The 17,975-nt window shown below is 66.0% G+C and overlaps 1 protein-coding gene across 1 annotated transcript; it reads left to right on the forward strand.

The window, feature by feature from the left end:
- Window positions 1-1,264: 1,264 nt before the first annotated feature.
- Window positions 1,265-17,349, forward strand: CPLX2 (complexin 2). Its single transcript, XM_075509737.1, has 5 exons — window positions 1,265-1,317; window positions 6,015-6,113; window positions 15,244-15,351; window positions 15,811-15,986; window positions 16,159-17,349. The coding sequence occupies exons 3-5, from the start codon at window positions 15,321-15,323 to the stop codon at window positions 16,354-16,356; spliced, it is 405 nt and encodes a 134-aa protein (XP_075365852.1). The 5' UTR covers window positions 1,265-1,317; window positions 6,015-6,113; window positions 15,244-15,320; the 3' UTR covers window positions 16,357-17,349.
- The last annotated feature ends 626 nt before the right edge of the window (window positions 17,350-17,975 follow it).

A 17,975-nucleotide genomic window follows, 5' to 3' on the forward strand; every position in this document is an offset into this window, starting at 1 on the left:
CCCCAGAGGTGGCTCCTGGTTGACCCACATCCCACCTACCATGATGCCTGGTGGAGGAGGGACTCCCCGGGGTGGGAAATGTGAGCAGCAAACTCCCCCAAGGCTTTGCTGCTGAGCCCTCCTCAGGCACTAAGGCATGGACATCCTGCACCCCCCTTTCAGGATGGAGAGGCAGGACCCCATTTTTCAGGAAATCAGATCCCAATGGCCAAACCTATTGCAAAGATGAGTTGCAAAGCAAGGAGCTGACCCCAGAAAGCACCGGTCCCGGAGCAACCCCAGGGCTTGGCAGGAGCCGTTCTGCGCACGCACAAACCCAAAGGAAAACCCAGGGAAAGCAGCACTTTGCCTGCCTGCCAGGGAAGCGAGGGCAGCAGCCTGTGGAGAGGGGCTGGGCAGGGGGAGGACGAGTCCCAGCCCTCCAGGCCAGTGGGGATCTCAGGAGTCCTCTTGGCCGTGCCCAGCTCTCCTCATCCCCCATCCTTGGGACACCCCGCAAGGGACCCTGGACAAGGGCTTTGTCGGGTGCAACGGGAGTCTCTGATTTGGGGAGCACCACTGACACCCCGAGACACCCAGAGATGCCCTGTTTAGAGACCCCTCCTCTGGGGGGGGCTGACAGTGCCATGGGAGGGGAATCACTGACTCTGGGGGAGAGAAGTGCTGGGCCCTGGGGGGGAGGATGAATATCGGAGGGAATTGCTGGATGGGGGGAACTGCCAGGTAGGGGGTCAGGAGGGATGGCCAGGTACTGAGGGGAATTGCTGGGTACTGGGGAAACAGGGGTGGCCAAGAAATGAGGGGTACTGGGAGGCATGGCCAGGTACTGGGGGGTGGCTGTTACGGGCACTGGAGGTGCAACTGCTGGGGACCAGGGGCATGGCCAGGTACTGGGAGGGATGCCTGGTTACTGGGGGGCAATGGCTGGGTGCTGGGGGACATAGCCGGGTACCGGGGGGATGGCTGCAACTGGGGGGTACCGAGGGGGGCGGCTAGGTACCGGGCGGGGGCAATTACCGGGAACCGAGGGGACCTGCCGGGCAGCGGGGGCAATCGCCACGTACCGGAGAGGAATTGCCGGCTGCGGGGACGGCAGGCCGGAGCCGGGGGCTGCCGCCGGGGGCGCGGGGCGGGCCGGGGGCGGGCACGGAGCCGGCCCCGCCCGGGAGGCCGTGCGGCGGAGGGGGAGCCAGCACCGGGGCCCCCCCGTACCGCTACGGCTCCCGCCTCCCTTCCGGCGGCGGCTCCTTCCCTGCGCCGGGGGCGGACGGGGCGGACCGGAGCCGCGCCGAGCCCAGCCGCGCCGAGCCCAGCCAGGTGGGTGCGGGGCCGGGCCGGGCCGGGGCCGGGGCCGGGGCCGGGGCCGGGGGCGGGCCCGCCGTGCCGCAGAGCCCGGGGGGGGGGGCGGGCACGGGCACGGGCATGGGCACGGGGACCGGCCCGCCGAGCCTCCCGGGGCCGCCGGCTTATGTAACGGGGCGGCGGCCGCGGGGATGCGGGATGCGGCATGCGGTGCGGGATGCGGGGAAGGATGCGGTGAGGGTGCGGGATGCAGGTGCAAGATGCAGGGCTGAGCGGTGCGTCCCCGGGCTGCCCCCCCCCAGGGCTGGGGAGGGGGGTACGCCGATGCGGAGGGGACGGCAGGAGAAGGGCCGTCACCCCCCGGACGGTGGTTTGCATGTGTGTCCCCCAGCCCCTCCGTGCCTGGCCGTCCCTGCGGGGGGACCCTGCAGAGCGGGGCCGTGGGCAGGGAGAGGAGGCGACCTGCTGCCCCCACCACCCCCTGCCTGCACCCGGGGAGGCTCCACGCAGCCTTCTGCTGTGGGAAGCTCCTGGTAACCCACCGGGCTCTTCCCACGCCTCCCCGTCACATCTCCCTCCTCCATCCTGCTCTCTGCCGCTAAGTCCAACCACTCGTGGAGCATCCCAGCTGCACGGTCCCCTCCATGGTCCTCCCGTCCCCAGGCTCCAGCCCCTCTCCCCACTACTCCATCCCTCCGGGGTCCTTCCGAGCCCCCACGCTCCAGCCGCTCTCCCTGCCGTGCCCCCAGCGCCGTGGCTGCAGCACACGGGGCAGGTGGCTGCTGTGATCCAGGCCTGGCAGCACACGGTGGCACTGCCACCCGCATGGCACGAGCATGACCGGGCAGCTGCTGCCCGAGGCAGGCAGTGCAGTGAGTCAGAGCAGCGAAGCGGGGCTGGTACCTTCGCCCAGGACAGGGCTGGCAGCTCAGGCCTTCTCCACGCGACCAGCCAGGCTCACCGAGCAGTGGCAGCCACTGGCCGAGTTTGGGGAAGGAGCCGGAGCAATTCAAGTCAAGCCGAGGTGCTGGGTTTGGCAAATAGAGGATGAGGAAGGACGGGCCGGGCTTGCGGGGCAGAGAGGTGTCCTCCCCGCCAAACCTGCCCTCGTCCCCCCAAGGCCGCAGGATCCTGAGGGGTGCCAGGATGGGCTGTGACCTGGCCCGGGGAGACGGAGCTCAGCCCCCAGCCAGCAGCACTGCTCTGGGTGTCCGACCCTCACCGTCCTGGGGAAACTGGAGATGGCTCAGCTGAGACAAACCAGCACAGAAAAATGTCTCAAAGTCTCCCTTGGCTATGGGCTGAGTGTTTGTTTCTTCGATTGCCTCGCGTGATAACATTAGTATTGAAATGACCCCAACCAGATAGAGCTATTAACACCTCGAAGTGCTGGAGGATGATTGTGGTTCGCACCTTGGCTCTTCCCTGGGTTTCTGCAGAGGCTGCTGCCAGGCGCAGCCCGCCAGGCCCGGTGCTGCTTGTCGGGAGCCGAGCGGAGCTGCATGGAGTTGCCCATCACGGTTTTAGCACCGGAGCTGAGAGGTCCCAGCGGAGGTCCGGTGTTGCAGAGAAACCCTCTGGGGAAGAGATGGTGACTGCTGGCAGCATGGCACAGCTCCGTTCCCAGCGCTGGGGTCCGGCATGCCCCCACGGCCCAGAGCTGGAGAGGTCTGGTCTGGCAGGTGGGCACGGGCCTGGGCTGCCACCTTTCCCACCGGCACCGAGCCCAAGTGCTCGGGCATCACGCACTGCCCAAACAGCCAGGGCTGGACCCCTCTGCCCAGAACAGGACCTTCCCAGCGGCCAGAGGATCTCTGCTCTCACCCACAGCCTCCACATGTTCCTGGCCAGACCTCCCCATTTGTTCTTATGCCAGCATCATCCTCGAGTTTAAACGATCCTTCTCCCTCCCCGGTGTTTACTCGCTGGGTGTATTTATAGAGAGCAATCAGGCCTGCTCAGCCAGGGTAAACAAGCTGCGCTCCTGCAGGCTGCTCTCACGTGAGCGCTCTCTGCTCTCTCGTCCCAGGAGCTTTCCCCTCTGCCTCTCCTGGCTCTGCAGAGCCTTCCTGGCTGTGGAGACCCGGACCATGTGCCTCATCCAGCCATGGGCCTTCCAGGCCCTGCCTCCAGGCTCCGGCATCTCGCTGGGTCACCCGGTGCCTCACCAGGAGCCACTGTCACCTTTTCCGTGCCGTTCTGCACTGCAGGTGCCTGCTACTCCTGTATGCAGCCAGGTCAGCAGGTCCATCCTTCCCCAGCTGGCACCACCAGCTCCTGCTGTAACACTCACCAGAGGCTCAGAAACATCATTCATCTCAGCCAAATCCCAGAGCCCCATGACGCTGTGACCCAGACCTGCCCCGGCCTGTGGCAAGATGAAGTCTGCAAGAGGCGTTGAGATTTTTGAGGCTGAGGGCTTTTTGAAGGCACGGCAGCTTGGCTGAGGTACAGGACCCCAACTGGGAAATGCCTCTGGGGGCTGCCCAGCACGGCATGGCACCCCAAGCCCTTTGCAACCCCGCATGAGAGCCAGGACGACGCACTGCCGGCACCGAGTCCCGTTTGCAGGTATTTTGCCCAAGTGTCGTGGCTCTGAACCTTCTTTCCCATCCCCGTGCCTGGACACGAAGCTGATGCCAACCCCGAGGCAGGTCATGAAAGCATTTCCCTTCGGCAGGAGAAGTGCTTTGAGATGTGGCCCAGAGTTTCCCAGCCCGCACACCCCGCTGTTTCTCTTCCTCAGCCCACCCTCCTCTGCAGACATTTGGACAAGCTCAGCTATAAAAGCAGGGTGCCGAGAGCCAGAGGTGCCAAAGCAGAAGAGCTGCGGGCTCGCTAATGGTCTCATCTCGAGCATTAAGTTTTCCCTGGATACTGTCTTGTGTCCAGACCTCAGCTGGATAAAAGCAGCCCTGCCAGCGCCTGGGGGCACCGCAGTCCCCGGAGCTGGGGGTGTCCTGGCACCATCACCCTGCTCTGCTCTTCCCTGTCCTCTGCTTTTGGCTGCGGTTGGTGTCTGGTTGCCTGGACAGACAGATTGAGCTAGTGCAGCTGTCCAGGTGAGATGCATCTTCATAGGGCAGGCTCTGCCCATTGCAAAGGCAGGAAAAAAAACGGCTTCAGTCTGTCTCAGAAAAAAAATACCCTGCAGGGATCAGAGCAGCACCCCCGGGGACTCTCTGCATCCTCTCGGGTCCCCAGGCGGGGGGTCCCCACTCTTCTCACCCTCTGGGGTTTCAGCACAGAACAGCTAATTTGCACCCCAGGCCATGGCTGACAAAGCAGGGGACTGATCCTGCCCCAGCCCAGCTCGTCTCCTTGGCACTGAGCTGTCTGGAAACCAGCCATCCCCAGGCACGCGTCCCCGCAGCACTCTGCAGCCTGTCTTACCCCGCTCCCCAGCCTTCCCACATCCTGCAGGAGGCAGCGGTTGTCCCCAGCAAAGGTCACCTTCACGCTGCTGCTGAGCCCTTTCCAGGCTGAGCTTTTACCGTTGCGTTTCCCAGGGAAGCTGTCGCAGTTCTGGGGTCTCCTCGGGGATCCCACTGGGGACCCTCTGCCCCTTCCCCACAGCTCCCAGAGCTCGGGGTCCCCTGGGTGAGCCTGCATCCTCCCCAAACCCAGCACTGCACCCGGGGGCTGGCGACGTCTCCTGCCCCGGGGCTGGGACGAGGCATCTCTGCCCTGTAATGCTTTTAAAAACGCAGGCTCCATCCATCCCAGCCCCTGCTCCTCCAGCATCGCTGTTTGCCTGTGTTTCCCCTGGCTCCCCTGGGTCATATATTTATCTCCAATTTGCCAAAGCCTCCCTCCTTCCCCAGGGTGGAGGAAAAGCCTTTGCTCGAAGTCAGGATGAATTTGTAACTTCCCCAGGAACCTGCTCCCCGAGTCACAGAGCACAAATCACTCTTGTGGCACCCATCACAGTGGCACCAGCCACACCGCGAGGACAAGCCACCCCGAGGAACTGCCAGCACGGCACCCAGCACCCTGGTGCCTGGGTCTCTGCACAGCCCCCGCCCAGGCCAGCATTCCCCAGGGGCACCCCCCGGGTCTCCCCGAGCATCACAGGGGGGTTTCAAGGACATTCAGGGAAGGGACAAGATCCCCGGGCAGAAGCTTCCTGAGGTCCAGCAGAAGTGGGGAGCCCGAAGCGGGTCCAGGCTTTCACAAATTACAAAGTCTGAGCAAGGGCTTTTGTTTGGCGGCTTGTTTTAACTTGCCATTATGTTCTCCAAAGAAGAAAATCATCCTTTGCAAGCTGAGGAAGGCAGAGTTAATGTGAAATTTTAAAACCCTCAAAGAATTGAGAGCCCTCTAAATATTTAATAAAGGCATCCAAACTGCCGGGTGTCTGCAGAGACGGCTAGGAGCCCTCTGCCAGCAGCGGAGGTGGTGTCCCTGATCTGGGAGAGGAGCAAAGACCCTGACAGGCTGCCACCTCCTGCAGCCTGTCACCCTCCGCGCGCCCCGCTGGGCTCCCACCTGCGGGGAGGTGGTGCATCTTGGCAGCAGGTTGCTCCCATCCTTGGAGGTCGGGATGTGGGGGGGTGCACAGACCTACCCTGGCCCCCCCGGGTGCAGGGAGAGAGCAGCAGGCAGTGGTGTGCTCTGTCCATCACCCATCAAGTGATTCTGCTTTGTCCACCCCGTCCGGTCCTGGGGCCCCACCACGGAGCTGATCCTCTCGCTGTCGGTGTCTCCCGCAGGCCCCGCTCTCCCTGCGATGCCCAGCCGCCCCCACGAGGTGCTCAAGCCCCTGCATTAGGTGCCGAAGCCTGCGGACACCCGGCGCTGCACGCACCAAGGTAGGAGCGCTGCCTGAGCCACCGACGTGGTACAGCCGTGGGATGAAGGGGGGGGGTTGCAGAGATAACGCCTGGGGCTGCCTCAGCGGAGCCAGTCAGGCCCCCCAGGATGGGGGTTCATCACGGGCATCCTGGTGAGACCCTGGTGCAGGGCGAGAGGCATCCGGACCAGCTCAGGACCAGGCTGAGGCCATGGGAGGAGGGAGCAGCTCGGGCTCCAGGGTGGATGCTGGGCACGGTCCTGCCTGGGGACCGTGGCAGGTGACGGTGACTGTGGAGATGGCACAGGGCCCAGGGTTTTTTTTCTTTCTTTTTTTTTTTTTGCCTTTGAAAGCCCCCAGATGGGAAAGGTACGCGCCAAACCCCGCTGCAAGCAGCCAAGAATGAATTTTCTGGCCAGAGCCCCAGCAGCTCTTGGAGCGGCGCCGTACCCGTCCAGCGTCACGCCGCAGCGGAAACCCCAAGCACAGGCAGGCTGGGGGAGGTCTCAGCCGGGGTGGGCAGCAAGCCCCCCACCCATCCCAGCTGCCCCCCGGTGCAGGGGTCTCAGCCCTCCCAGCGCTGTGAGCCAAGGCAGTGCAGGCTCATCCCACTCTCACCGAGCTGCAGCTTGGCTGGAGCCCAGACACCCAGATGTCCTACCCCACGCCGCCACGGAGCCCGCCACTGTGCAGCCATCTGCTGCCGTCGGAGGACAGGGTGTCCCCGGCGTTGTGGCCCTTGGCCGGCTCTGTTGCCCAGGGCAAGGGGCATCTCAGCTCCCAAACCTCCCCTCTCATGGGATGCGACAGGCCCTTCTCCCCCAGGAAGGCAGATGCTCTCCCAGAGCCAGGCTGGGAGTTTGTGTAGAGCAGGACCAGCCATGACAGCATCCCCGCTCCCCTCTTCCTTCCACTCCCCAGCCTTGACGGTGCAGGGGGGGGTTGGAAGCACCCCAGGCTCTCTGCCCTTGTGTTGGGAGCCCCAAAGAGCTTGCAGGATCTTTGCAAAACCAACACCTGTATCAGCACGAGGCTGAACCCCAGGGGAGCAGTGCCTGGGGTCTCATTTTTGAGGGCGCTTCAGCTGGAGGGGGACTGGCGGAGGCTGCCATGGCTCTGCTGTGATCTGGATGCTCGATCTTGAGCTCATCGTGCCCTTGTCCTGCATGCCTTTCCCCCACTGGTGAAATGAGGGTGGGTATAACCCCTCCGAGGCTTTCTGTGGGGAGTGGATGCCCAAATCCCATCCTGACACGGAGCCAGGAGGGGACCCTTGGGCATCCGCTCCCCACACAGTCCCGACCACCTCCGGCAGCAGGGATGGAAATCAGTATGTGCACGGGCTGGCTCCTTCCCCAAAGGCAATGGCTGGGGCAATGGGGAGGGACGGGGAGGCAGCATGGGGGTTCGGGGGGGCTTTTGTCTGCTCCCCGAGTGGTGCCTGGTGTGCTGCGCCCAGCTCCGCTCCACACCGGCCCCTGCAGAGCTGTGCGGGTGTGCATGTCTGCCATAAATATTGATGGGGTGGACTCAGCACAAGCGTGCCTTTATATACAGGGATTGGGATGTAAATGCTATAAGTACCTGCTGTGTGGGCAGGAGAAAGCAGTGTAGGTGATAGCACCGAGGCTGAGTGCACGGTGGCTTTTTTACAGGGAGGTGAGATCAATCCTGTGTGGGGTGGGGAGGTGGGAAACGGCCGGGTGAGTAACCCCAGGAGTCATAAACCTGTTTGGGGAGTCAGCCAGACCCACAGCGAGCCTAAATCTTCCGGCTGAGACTGCAGCGAGCCACAGCAGCTCCCACAGCCCGCTCCCTGCACAGCCACGCCAGGATAAACAGCGAGAGGCTGCAGTGCCTCTGTTTAATAATGCATGGCACAGAGGCACCGGACGAGCGCCGGGAGCTGGGAGCCATGGGGACAAGGAGTCGCCACTGCAGCGCTTGGCCGGCGGGGTCCCTCCCAGCATCCCCTGGCACTCACGGGGCAGTGGGCAGCTGCGGTGGGGTGGTGTGCCATGGCCCTGGCAGGGCTATGGGGACGTGGACACCTCGGGGCTCTGGGTGGCCCTGAGGCTGGGGCTGGGTGAGCAGAGCTCGCCGTTGCAGGGCACAGAGCAGCGGCAGCAAAGCCAAGGCACTCGGTCATGCAGGAGCTGACATCCCGGCCACGCTGGACGCTTCTTAGTTGGAGCCTGAAGCTGGGTCCCTGTCCCCTTGGGCGCTCTTTCTTGCTGGGAGATTCAGACCCTCCGTCACTCTCTCCCTCGCACAGGTGTAGGTATAGATGGTCTTTTTGAGGAGCTCTGGAGGGCTGAGCAGCACTGGGAGCATCCCTCCCTCTCCGGGCATCCTCCTGGGACACTGCCATGCTGGGAACAGCTGGAAGCCATGGGCTCGGTCCCCTCCTTGCCCCATCCCTCCTTCAGCCGTGGCCACCCCGGCTCGCACGCCAGCTGCCGTGCCTGGGACAAGCAGGCGTGTGCTGGGGCCCTGCAGGCACCAGTTCACAACCAACTCCTGCAAACGGCCCCCCCAGGGAACGCACGCATCCCTCACTGTGTGCAGTGCCGTGATCTGGCCCTGCCGACCATCTGCTGCAGCAGCTCCCCGCCACCCACTCGCCAGCCCACGCTGCACCCCACGGCATGGAGCTGGGCAGGGACAGGCTGGGGGTGCCCAGCACACCCTCCCCGCCCCACGGGCAGGAGCCCGGCAGGAGGAGGCAGACAGGTCTATGTGAGCGATGCAGATGGGTCTGCAATACTGATGCCAATGGGGCCGTGGTATTAATGCAGTGATGCAGGAGAGGGCCCGTGCCGGTGATGCAGGAGAGCAGGAAAAGCCGCAGCATCAGTCGGGAGCCCCTCTGGCTGCAGGGGTGCTTTGCTGTGCCCGTGCAAGAGCAGGGCATGGGGAGGGCAGTGGGCAGGAGCCTCCCCCGTCCAGCCAGCAAAGCCCAGAGCCAGGGAGAGCCTCAGGACATGGGGCCAGCAGAAGTCATCCTGTGAGGGTGGCTCCAGGGGTGGATTTGGCCCATTTTCTCTGTCCCTCACCGGTGAGCTCAGGGGCCCCTGCCACCCCCTGCCATCACGGTGCTGCTCCCACGGTCGGGCAGAGCATTGCGGTGGAGCCGGCATCAAGCCACAGCACGAGCCCACCTCTCTCCCCGCCAGCCCCCGGGCTCGTGGCACGCTCCCACACTGGCCCCACGGTGAGACCCATGTTCACACCCCGTGCCTGGTGTGGGGGTGATAATGGCAGAGGGGGTGCTGGGGGTGCTGTGACTTGCTGCAGGGGCAGAGCGGTGGCCTCATTGTCCCCAGGGGCTGGACATGGGCAGCTCTGAGCACCGCACGCTCACCCTGAGCACGGCGTAACGGAGTGACCACGGGTCCCCCTCGCCTTGTGTGGTGTCACTGGTGGGAGGGACAGCAGGGGTGGCAGGGGCTGTCCCTGCGGTCTGTGCGCCCTCACTGTGCTCAGCCACGGCGCTGGGTGGTCCAGCCACAGGCTGATGCTACAGCACACTGGTGCCTGTCCCTGTCCCCATCCCCGCCAGGTGCCAGCCCCAAGGGGCCGGGGCTGCTCTTGGGAGGCTGCAGCTGCTGCGTGTTTTGTTCTGCCGCTTCCCCTTCTCCCCGCTGCTGTTTTTGTTTTGTTTAAGGGGCTGGCTTACGAATTTTAAACAGGCTCCTGAAAAACCCAATTACCTCCAGGAGACAACCTGATAAAAGCTGCCTAAGTGGCACTGTGGAAATCGCCTTGTGCAGCAGCCAAGGGAAAACCAACATAACAAAGCCTTTGGAAATGGAGTTAACCACTTTTAATCCCTCGGTGCAATGAGAAGGACCAATAATTATTTTCTGCAGAGATGGGGGGGGCGAACTAAGTAAGATAACTGTCCTGTGCTAATGGGTGGCAGCAGGCTGGGCTGGTGCTGCCGCAGGGATGGGTGCAGGTACTCAGGCACCCGCTTCCCTCTGCCTGGGAGCTTTGCAAGGGCCCGCAGAGGCTGTGACCTTGCAGGGTCCCCGTGTGGCTGCGAGGCCTGGGGACGATGCCGGCAGTGGAGCGGGCAGGTGCCGATCGAGGCGTTGCTGGCGGTGGATGCAGTGGGTGATGTGGCAGCAGCAGCCAGCCCCATGCCCTTTCCCCAGGCGCCGACAGGCAGCGGAGCAAGGGCGCTGCCGGGACCCTGGCACCCGTGCCGGCTCCGTCCCTGCTGTGCTGCCCCCGCAAGCCGGCACGGAGGCGACTTGCAGGACTTGGCAGCGCTGAGAGCTTCCTCTTCCATCTGGCCATGGCGCTGCCCCCCCGTCCCTCCCATCCCTCCCCATCCCTTCCCTTCCCTCCCCGTCCCTTCCCTTCCTGCCTCCTCCGGCAGCTCCAGGCAGCCACGCAGCAGGTGACGCTGCCCAGGACGATGCCAGGGGACAGCTGTGCCTAAGGAGTGCCTGTGCCAGGCGCAAGCAATCTCCCAGCACTGGGAACATCCTCCAAACACCTGCCAGAGCCAGCTCGGCTCTGGGGCTGTGGGGGTCCCCTGTGCCCATCCCCATCCCGGGAGCAGGGGTGTCCGCAGGGGTGTGTGGGGCAGGAGGACAGAGGCGGTGCCCAGGGCTGGTGACGAGCCCCTGGCTGCCCTTCCCATGGGAGCCCAGTCGGCAGGGCAGAGTTGGGTGCCCGCCAGCCCGTCGGCTGTGGTTGCGCTGCCGGCACCAGCAGCTGGAGTGCCGGGGCGGTTGGCCACAGTTCACGTGAGCCTCCTGCTTCCCGCGGCAGCAGGGACGGGGGCTGCTTCTCCCACCTCCCCCCGGCCACCCCACACCCTGCGTGGAGTCCCACGCCTGGGGACACCACTCCAAGAGCCCCAAGGAGGGCAAGACTGGCTTAGTGCTGGGCTCTGGCACAAGGGACGGCCCTGCCGGCTTGGCCACAGCTCATATTGGGAGCAGTCCCTGGGCACGCTGGGAGCTACTGGGGGAGGATGCACTTAATAAAGCAAGGCATCTCCAAAGATTGAAAGACTCAAGGACCCATCCCAGGAACAAAAGGAGGCGTTTGTCAGGCGCTGAGAGACGGGCTCGTTAATTCCTCCTGGCTGTCACACTTATCTGTAATGAATTTGTGCTCCGCTGTATTATTTTTAATACAATAGGAGCGGTGCCGCCCGCCCACCGCCCGGCTGCTGGGAGCGCTGACGTCAGCGCCCAGACCAGGGCTGCCGCAGGACGGACGGACAGGCCAAGCACAGGCCTGTCCCACCGCCCACGTGCCTGTCCCACCAGGTCCCGGCAGGCAGAGCAGGGCTGGGCACGAAGGCAGGAGGCGTTTTTTTCTGTGGAGGTGGAAAAAGGAGTTGTTGGTCGATGTCGCAGTAGAAGGAGGCTGCAGGCTTGGGGCTGGCAGAGATGGGGTGTGCCGGGGGGGGTATTTTGGGGAGTGGTGAGAGGGGGTGAACAAGAAGGCCATGTCCTTGATGTGTTGTCCCTGTGCCGAGACCCATCTGTGGCAGCAGCCGTGCATCGGGGCAGGAGCTGGCAGCGGGTGCACGCACACGGGTCTGGCAGTGCTGCATCCCTGTAGAGGTGCTGGGCTGGCACAGGCATGACGCGGCTCCAGCCCCCCCCAGCTGCGGGATGGCTGCCCCACACCTCGCATCGCCCCTGTCCTCCCCACGGCAGCCCCAGCAGTGCCCAGCGGCACCAGCAGCATCTCTGCAGCCTGCACCACTGGGCTTGTGGGGATAACTGCAGCGCATCCCAGCTCCCCACAGCCTCCCACATGCAGGGAGGGTGTCCCCAAAACGACCCCACACCCAGACTCTCTCCAGCACTTTTACAGGCCATAGCCATGAGCATCCCCGCAGGGCTGCTCCTCCAGAGCCTCACACCAGCGATCCCCAAAGCCTGGCTCAGAGCACCACTAATCTGATTTGCAAAGGGCTGATCTTGTTTCTAATAACCCAGGGCTGGATTAATTAGGAGGTGCCAGCTGCCCCTCTGCGGGGTGGCAGGGCTGGCCATGGGGCGCACGCCTGTCCCCAGTGCCTCTCTGTGCAGTGGGACGAGGATGGGAGACCCGGGGGAGCCTTGTCCCGCAGCCGGGGGGGGCAGGAGGGGCTGCAGGAGCCTGTCTGCCTTTGGGCAGGCGCGGGGGGCCGGGCAGGGTGGTGCCCCCCATTTCCTTCCAGGGGACCTCCCTGCTGAAAGGGATCCTGAGCTCTGTGGGCATCATGGCCTTGACGCCACCACGCAGCCCCTCCGAGCATCCCCTGCCTCCTGGAGCGCATGTGGGACCCCCGGGGGGGACAGCACCAAAAATCCAAAGCTGGGGCCTCTGAGTGGCGGCTGTTGGCAGGGGGGCCGAGGCGATTTATCAGGGACTTTAATTAAACTCCCGCAGCCTCCCTGCACCGCTGCGGAGGGGGACGTGGTGCTGCGGACGGGGTGCCGGGTGAGGGAGCAGGGGGCTGCGGGGTTGGGGGGGCAGCTCCCGGTGGCTCCGGCTGATTAATGAATGCCTCGTTTTGCCCGTTAGTTGCCGCGGAGGTGAATCATTAACCCCGCGCAGGACGCACTCTCCCCCATCCCTCCGCTGCGGGAGCGTGGGGGGGGGGTCCTGGGGGACCCCGTCCGCATCCTGGGGAGCGGTGCGGGGCTCCCCGGGACACCCCCCCCCCGGTCACCGGGACGTTTCCCCGGGGGTCGTGCGGCGTTTCCCGGGGGTGGGGGGTGTCCCGCATCCCCCCCCGTGGGGGGCCGGGCTGCGCGGTGGCGGGGCGGGAGGTGTCGCCCCGGGCGGGCCCACGCGTGCCGCCGGGGGCGGGCGGGGGCCGGGCCGCGGCGGGGCGGGGCGGGGCGGGAGGGCGGAGCGGCGGCAGCGGAGAGCGGCGGCGGAGCCGGTGAGTGCCGCGCCGCGCCGGTGCTGAAGGGACAGCGCCGCCGCTGCGGCACCGGGCGGCCCCGGGCGGCGGGCGGGGCCCCGCGTCGCATCCACCGGGGGGGGCGGCGGGTTCCCGCGGCACCGCGTCCCCTGCGCGACCCCCCCCCCACCGCGGCTCCCGCCCTCCCCGTGTCCCTGCGCCCTCCCCCGTGTCCCCGGTGTCCCCTGCGCCCCCGGTGCGTGTCCCCCGTCCCGGGTGCCCCCCGCGCCCTCCGTGTGCCTGCGGCCCCCCCCCCCGCGGTGCATCCCCCGGGCTCCGCACCCCCATGCGGTCCCGGTGTCCCCCGCATGCCGGGTGTCCCCTACGTCCCGTGTCGCCGCTGTCCCCCGCCCTCCCGGCGCCCCCCCGTGTCCCCTGCGTTGCTGCAGCCCGTGTGGCCCCGGTGTCCCGGAGCATGCCGGTGTCCCCCCCGTCTGCTGTGTCACCCCGCGTCGCCCTGCACCCCCCGGTGTCCCCCACGTACCCTGGTGTCGCTGCGCCCCCCCCACGCGGCCCCAGTGTTCTGGTGCCCCCCGTGTCCCAGCGGCCCCCGCCGTCCCCTGCATCCTCCCTGAAGCCCCGGTGTCCCGGCACCCCCCGGTGTCCCCACGTCCCCGGTGTCCCCTGAGCCCCCGCTGCGGCCCCGGGGCTCAGCACAGTACTGCCTGGAGGAGCCCCCCCCCCGGTGCCGCGGGGTGTCCCGGGGCTGGGATTAACAAACTTCCCCGGGTCCGGTGGGTGCCGCAGCCCAGTGGGGTCCCGGGGAACCCGGGTGGGGGGACCCGCGAGGCTGCGGCACCCACCGGGCACGCGCACACACATGCACACACACACGCGCTGCAAACTGCACACCCAGGCTGTGAGCACAGCCTGCAGCCCCCCCACACACACACACAGAGGGCACGCGGGGGGCACGGGCGCGCGCACACACCCCCACGCGTATACACACCCCCCACACACCCCCCACCGCCTGCAATCCCCCACATGCACACACACACAGAGCACGCAAACAGCCTGCAACACCCCCACACGTACACACACACGCAGCACAGTCTGCAAATTTGTGTGCACACACACCTCCCCATACAGCCTGCAAACCCACGGACCTGCACACGCAGCCCCCCCATGCACACACTAACACAGCCTGCACCCCCCCCACACAGTGTGCAAACACATACACACAGGACAGACACACACAGCGCACACAAACACAGCCTGCAAACCTCTGCGCACACACACCCCTTGCAAGCCCTTGCACGCACATCCCCAGAGCTTGCAAACCCCCAAACTCACGCATGCACACAGGCAAAGCTTGCAAACAGGCTGCAAACCCGTACACCGTGTGGGCACACGCAGCTTGCAGCCCCACAAACTTACATACACACACGCGCGTGCACACCCCCCATGCAAACACAGCCTGCCACCACCTGCAAACACACCTCTTGACCAAACACAGCCTGCACGTACAGCTCACACACGCACAGAGCACACACAAACACGGCGTGCACACACGCACTCCGTCCTGCACACGCAGTGTCCCTGCACCCTGTCACCCATCTGCAGCACCCACAGGGATCACACAGACAGTCACAGGCTGCTGCCTACCACCCCTACAGCCCCCAAACACCGTCACAACCTGCCAACAGCCTCTTCTCCTTCCCTCTGCAGAGCACGTGCATTGTGACAGACAGACAGACACACACACACACACACATACACACACAGAGCACCCCGTGTCCAGCTGCACCGCACTGGCATCCCTAGGCAGGGTCTGTCCCCCCACCCTCAAAGCAGGGGCACACAGTGGGTGGTGGTGTGGTAGGTCCCCATCCTGCCAGCCCCCAGGCAGCACCCCGGGGCTCCCGGGCTCCTGCTGCCCCACCAAGGGCAGTGCTGGGGTGGAAAGTCCCTGCGCCCGTCCCCAAGGCCAGCAGGGATGTGGGGAGGGTGCCAAGGGGAGCAGGCAGCAGGCAGTGGTTCTGCAGGAGCAGGAGCAGGCAGAACTGCCCACCCTCTGCAGACCCTGCAGATCTGCACCGTCTGCACGCAGATCTGCACCGTCTGCACCCAAAAGCTCCCTCTGCCCATCCTGGAAGGCGTTCGGGGCTGGAGACGCAGAGGGTGCATCCTGCAGCCTGAGGGACCATCCCGTCCCTCGTGGCTGGGGCAGCGGGGACCCTGGGCACGGCATCCCCCACTGCATCCCTCTCTGCCCATGCAGGTGGCCCTGGTCAGCGAGCCCGGACGGCAGTGGATGAGAGCTGGGCGCTGGCCTAGCTGCACGTGCACGCTGGCACCATGGACTTTGTCATGAAGCAAGCGCTGGGCGGTGAGTGGGTGCTGTCCCCCGTCAGGGTCCCCCCTCCAGGAGCGATGCTGGCCCCCGAGGAGCATGGTGGGAGGGACACGGTGGGGGGACAGAACTGTGAGGAGAGCCGCTGGCGGCAGGGAGCTGCTGCCGGAGGGCTCCCGCTCCCAGCGCCGGCAGCGCCTGGATGGGGAATCCCGGCTCTCCTGCCGCTAAGTGGGATTCCCCGGCGGGTCCCCTGGGTGCCAGCGCCGAAGGAGCTGACGCCAAACTAGGGCAGCGCAGCCAGCCTGTGGCACTCCCCATCCCCACAGCCTCCGGAGCCCGTCTGCAGCCAGCTCTGGTGCGGGTGGCCCTGGGGACGTCCCGGGTCGTCCTTGCTAGGGGGCTCTGTGCCCTCCCTGCCTCTGCAGGGGCTTCGGCAGCCAGCACCAGGCTGCAGCACCCTTGGGGACCGGCCGATGGTCTTGTGCTGCACAGGGGCCACCAAGGACATGGGGAAGATGCTGGGGGGTGAGGAGGAGAAGGACCCCGACGCGCAGAAGAAGGAGGAGGAGAGGCAGGAGGCCCTGCGCCAGCAGGAGGAGGAGCGGAAAGCCAAGCACGCCCGCATGGAAGCAGAGCGGGAGAAAGTCCGGCAGCAGATCCGCGACAAGGTGGGCACACGCCTCCCCTGTGCCCACCCCTGCCCGTGGCATCCGGGGTGGGCCTGGGAAAGGGAGCCAGCATGGCCAGGGAGGAGGGTGGCCCGAGGTGGTGGTGATGGGCACAGGGCACAGCACAGGCAGTGCCCGCTGCCCGCCCTGCTGAGGGCCTGTGTCCTCGCAGTACGGGCTGAAGAAGAAGGAGGAGAAGGAGGCGGAGGAGAAAGCCGCGCTGGAGCAGCCATGTGAGGGCAGCCTGACGCGCCCCAAGAAGGCGATCCCGGCGGGCTGCGGGGACGAGGAGGAGGAGGAGGAGGAGAGCATCCTGGACACCGTCCTCAAGTACCTGCCCGGGCCGCTGCAGGATATGTTCAAGAAGTAACAGCACCGCCAACCCTGCCATGGGGTGCTGGGGCACGGGCGCCCTCTCCCCTCCGACCCCTCCATCAGTTCCCTTGGCCCCGGGGGGGGTCCCCGCACCCCCTCCCCATGCCCTCCTGCCCTTTCCCCCAACCAGACCAAAAACCCGCCCCGTCCCGTCCAGGCAGGGCCCCCCCACCACGCCGTGCCAAAGGGGAGCGGCCCAGGCTGGACAGGGCGAACCGGGACCAAATGCACTGATGTAACCTCGCGGCAGGCTGGGGGCACCCCAGGCCCTACCGGCACCCCGGGGTGGCTCCCTGTGCCCCCTGCCCTGCCCTTCCTGCCCTCCCAGGGGACCCTGGCAGGCCTCCGCTCGCCTGCCCTCGTCCCCAGCACTGCCATCCCCCTGCCCCATCCCGCCCTGGGCCAGGCCCAAAGCACAAAGCCAGGCGCCCTGCCCGCAGCTCCCCCATCCCCGGTCCCCGGGCACGGGGGTCCCCCGGGGCTGCCCGGTGTGCCCCAGCATCGGGGGGTTGGAGGGGAACCCCCTCCCCGCATCTCTGGCCCCATAGTTAAAGCCATATCAGTTAGACTGCAATACTTCAGCACCGGGAGGAGCGGGCGCCGCGCTCCACCGACCATGTACAAAGGCACGTGCGGGGCAGGGGCCACCCTGCCTCGTCCCCCCGGACCCCGTCCCCGCCGTCCCCACCACTTGCTCGTCCGTGTCTCGGCCCCGCTGGCCCCCGTTCTCGCATTAGTGTCTCTGTGCCAGGGTGCGCCCCGTTGCTCCATGCGTCCTTCGTGTCTGCTGCTCACGCTCCCACCCCCAAGTCCCCGCTGTCCCCGGGGCCACCCGCGGCGCTGAGCCGAGAGCCCCCCGCCACGCTGACGGGGCCCCCGCTCTGTCCCCTGCAATAAAGCCAGCGCGGGGCCGAGGGCTGCCGGGCCAGTCCCGGGTTGGGAGTGCTCGGCTGCACCCCACCCGACGCTGGGCACACGGGTCCCCCGGGCCTGGGAAGGGATCCCTGGGCAAGCACCCCAGGCACGTCCCAGGAGCTGCTGCTTGCACCCCAACGGGGGGACGCGGGGGCACGCCCTTACCCCAGCCCATCCCTTGCCGCACCGTGCTCCCCCCTCGCCGTAATTCCTCTGCCACAGCCCCCAGCTGTTCACCAGGGCCCTCCCCGGGAGGCGGCGGGCGGCTTGGGGCCCCGCAGACATGCTGTGACCATCCTGCTCGAACTAGTCTTTGACAAACTAATAAAATAAAGGGATTTGTACATTGCTCCGGCCTCTTCTCAGCCATTGCTTCCCTGGGGCCCCGCGCCAGCTCCCTCACCCCTCCATCCCCCTCGGGGTTGAGACCTGGCAGCTCATCACACTACGGGAGGCCACAGGGCCCACCCTGGGCAGCACCCAAGCCAGGCCACAGGTGAAGGGAGAGGCCACACACTGCTCCCAGAGCCCTGCTCAGTCCAGCTGCCTCCCCACACACCTGCGTGCACCCTGCAGGCGCCTTCTCCAAGGCTGGGGACAAGGTAAAAGGGATGGGTGCCAGTGGGCCCCTGTCCCACTGATGTGGCAGGGGGGCTTCTGCCCTTTCCCCCTGACTGTGGGACTCCCCTCACAGAATGA

Source organism: Mycteria americana, chromosome 8, assembly GCF_035582795.1.
Source record: "Mycteria americana isolate JAX WOST 10 ecotype Jacksonville Zoo and Gardens chromosome 8, USCA_MyAme_1.0, whole genome shotgun sequence".
NCBI classification, from domain to species: Eukaryota; Metazoa; Chordata; class Aves; order Ciconiiformes; family Ciconiidae; genus Mycteria; species Mycteria americana.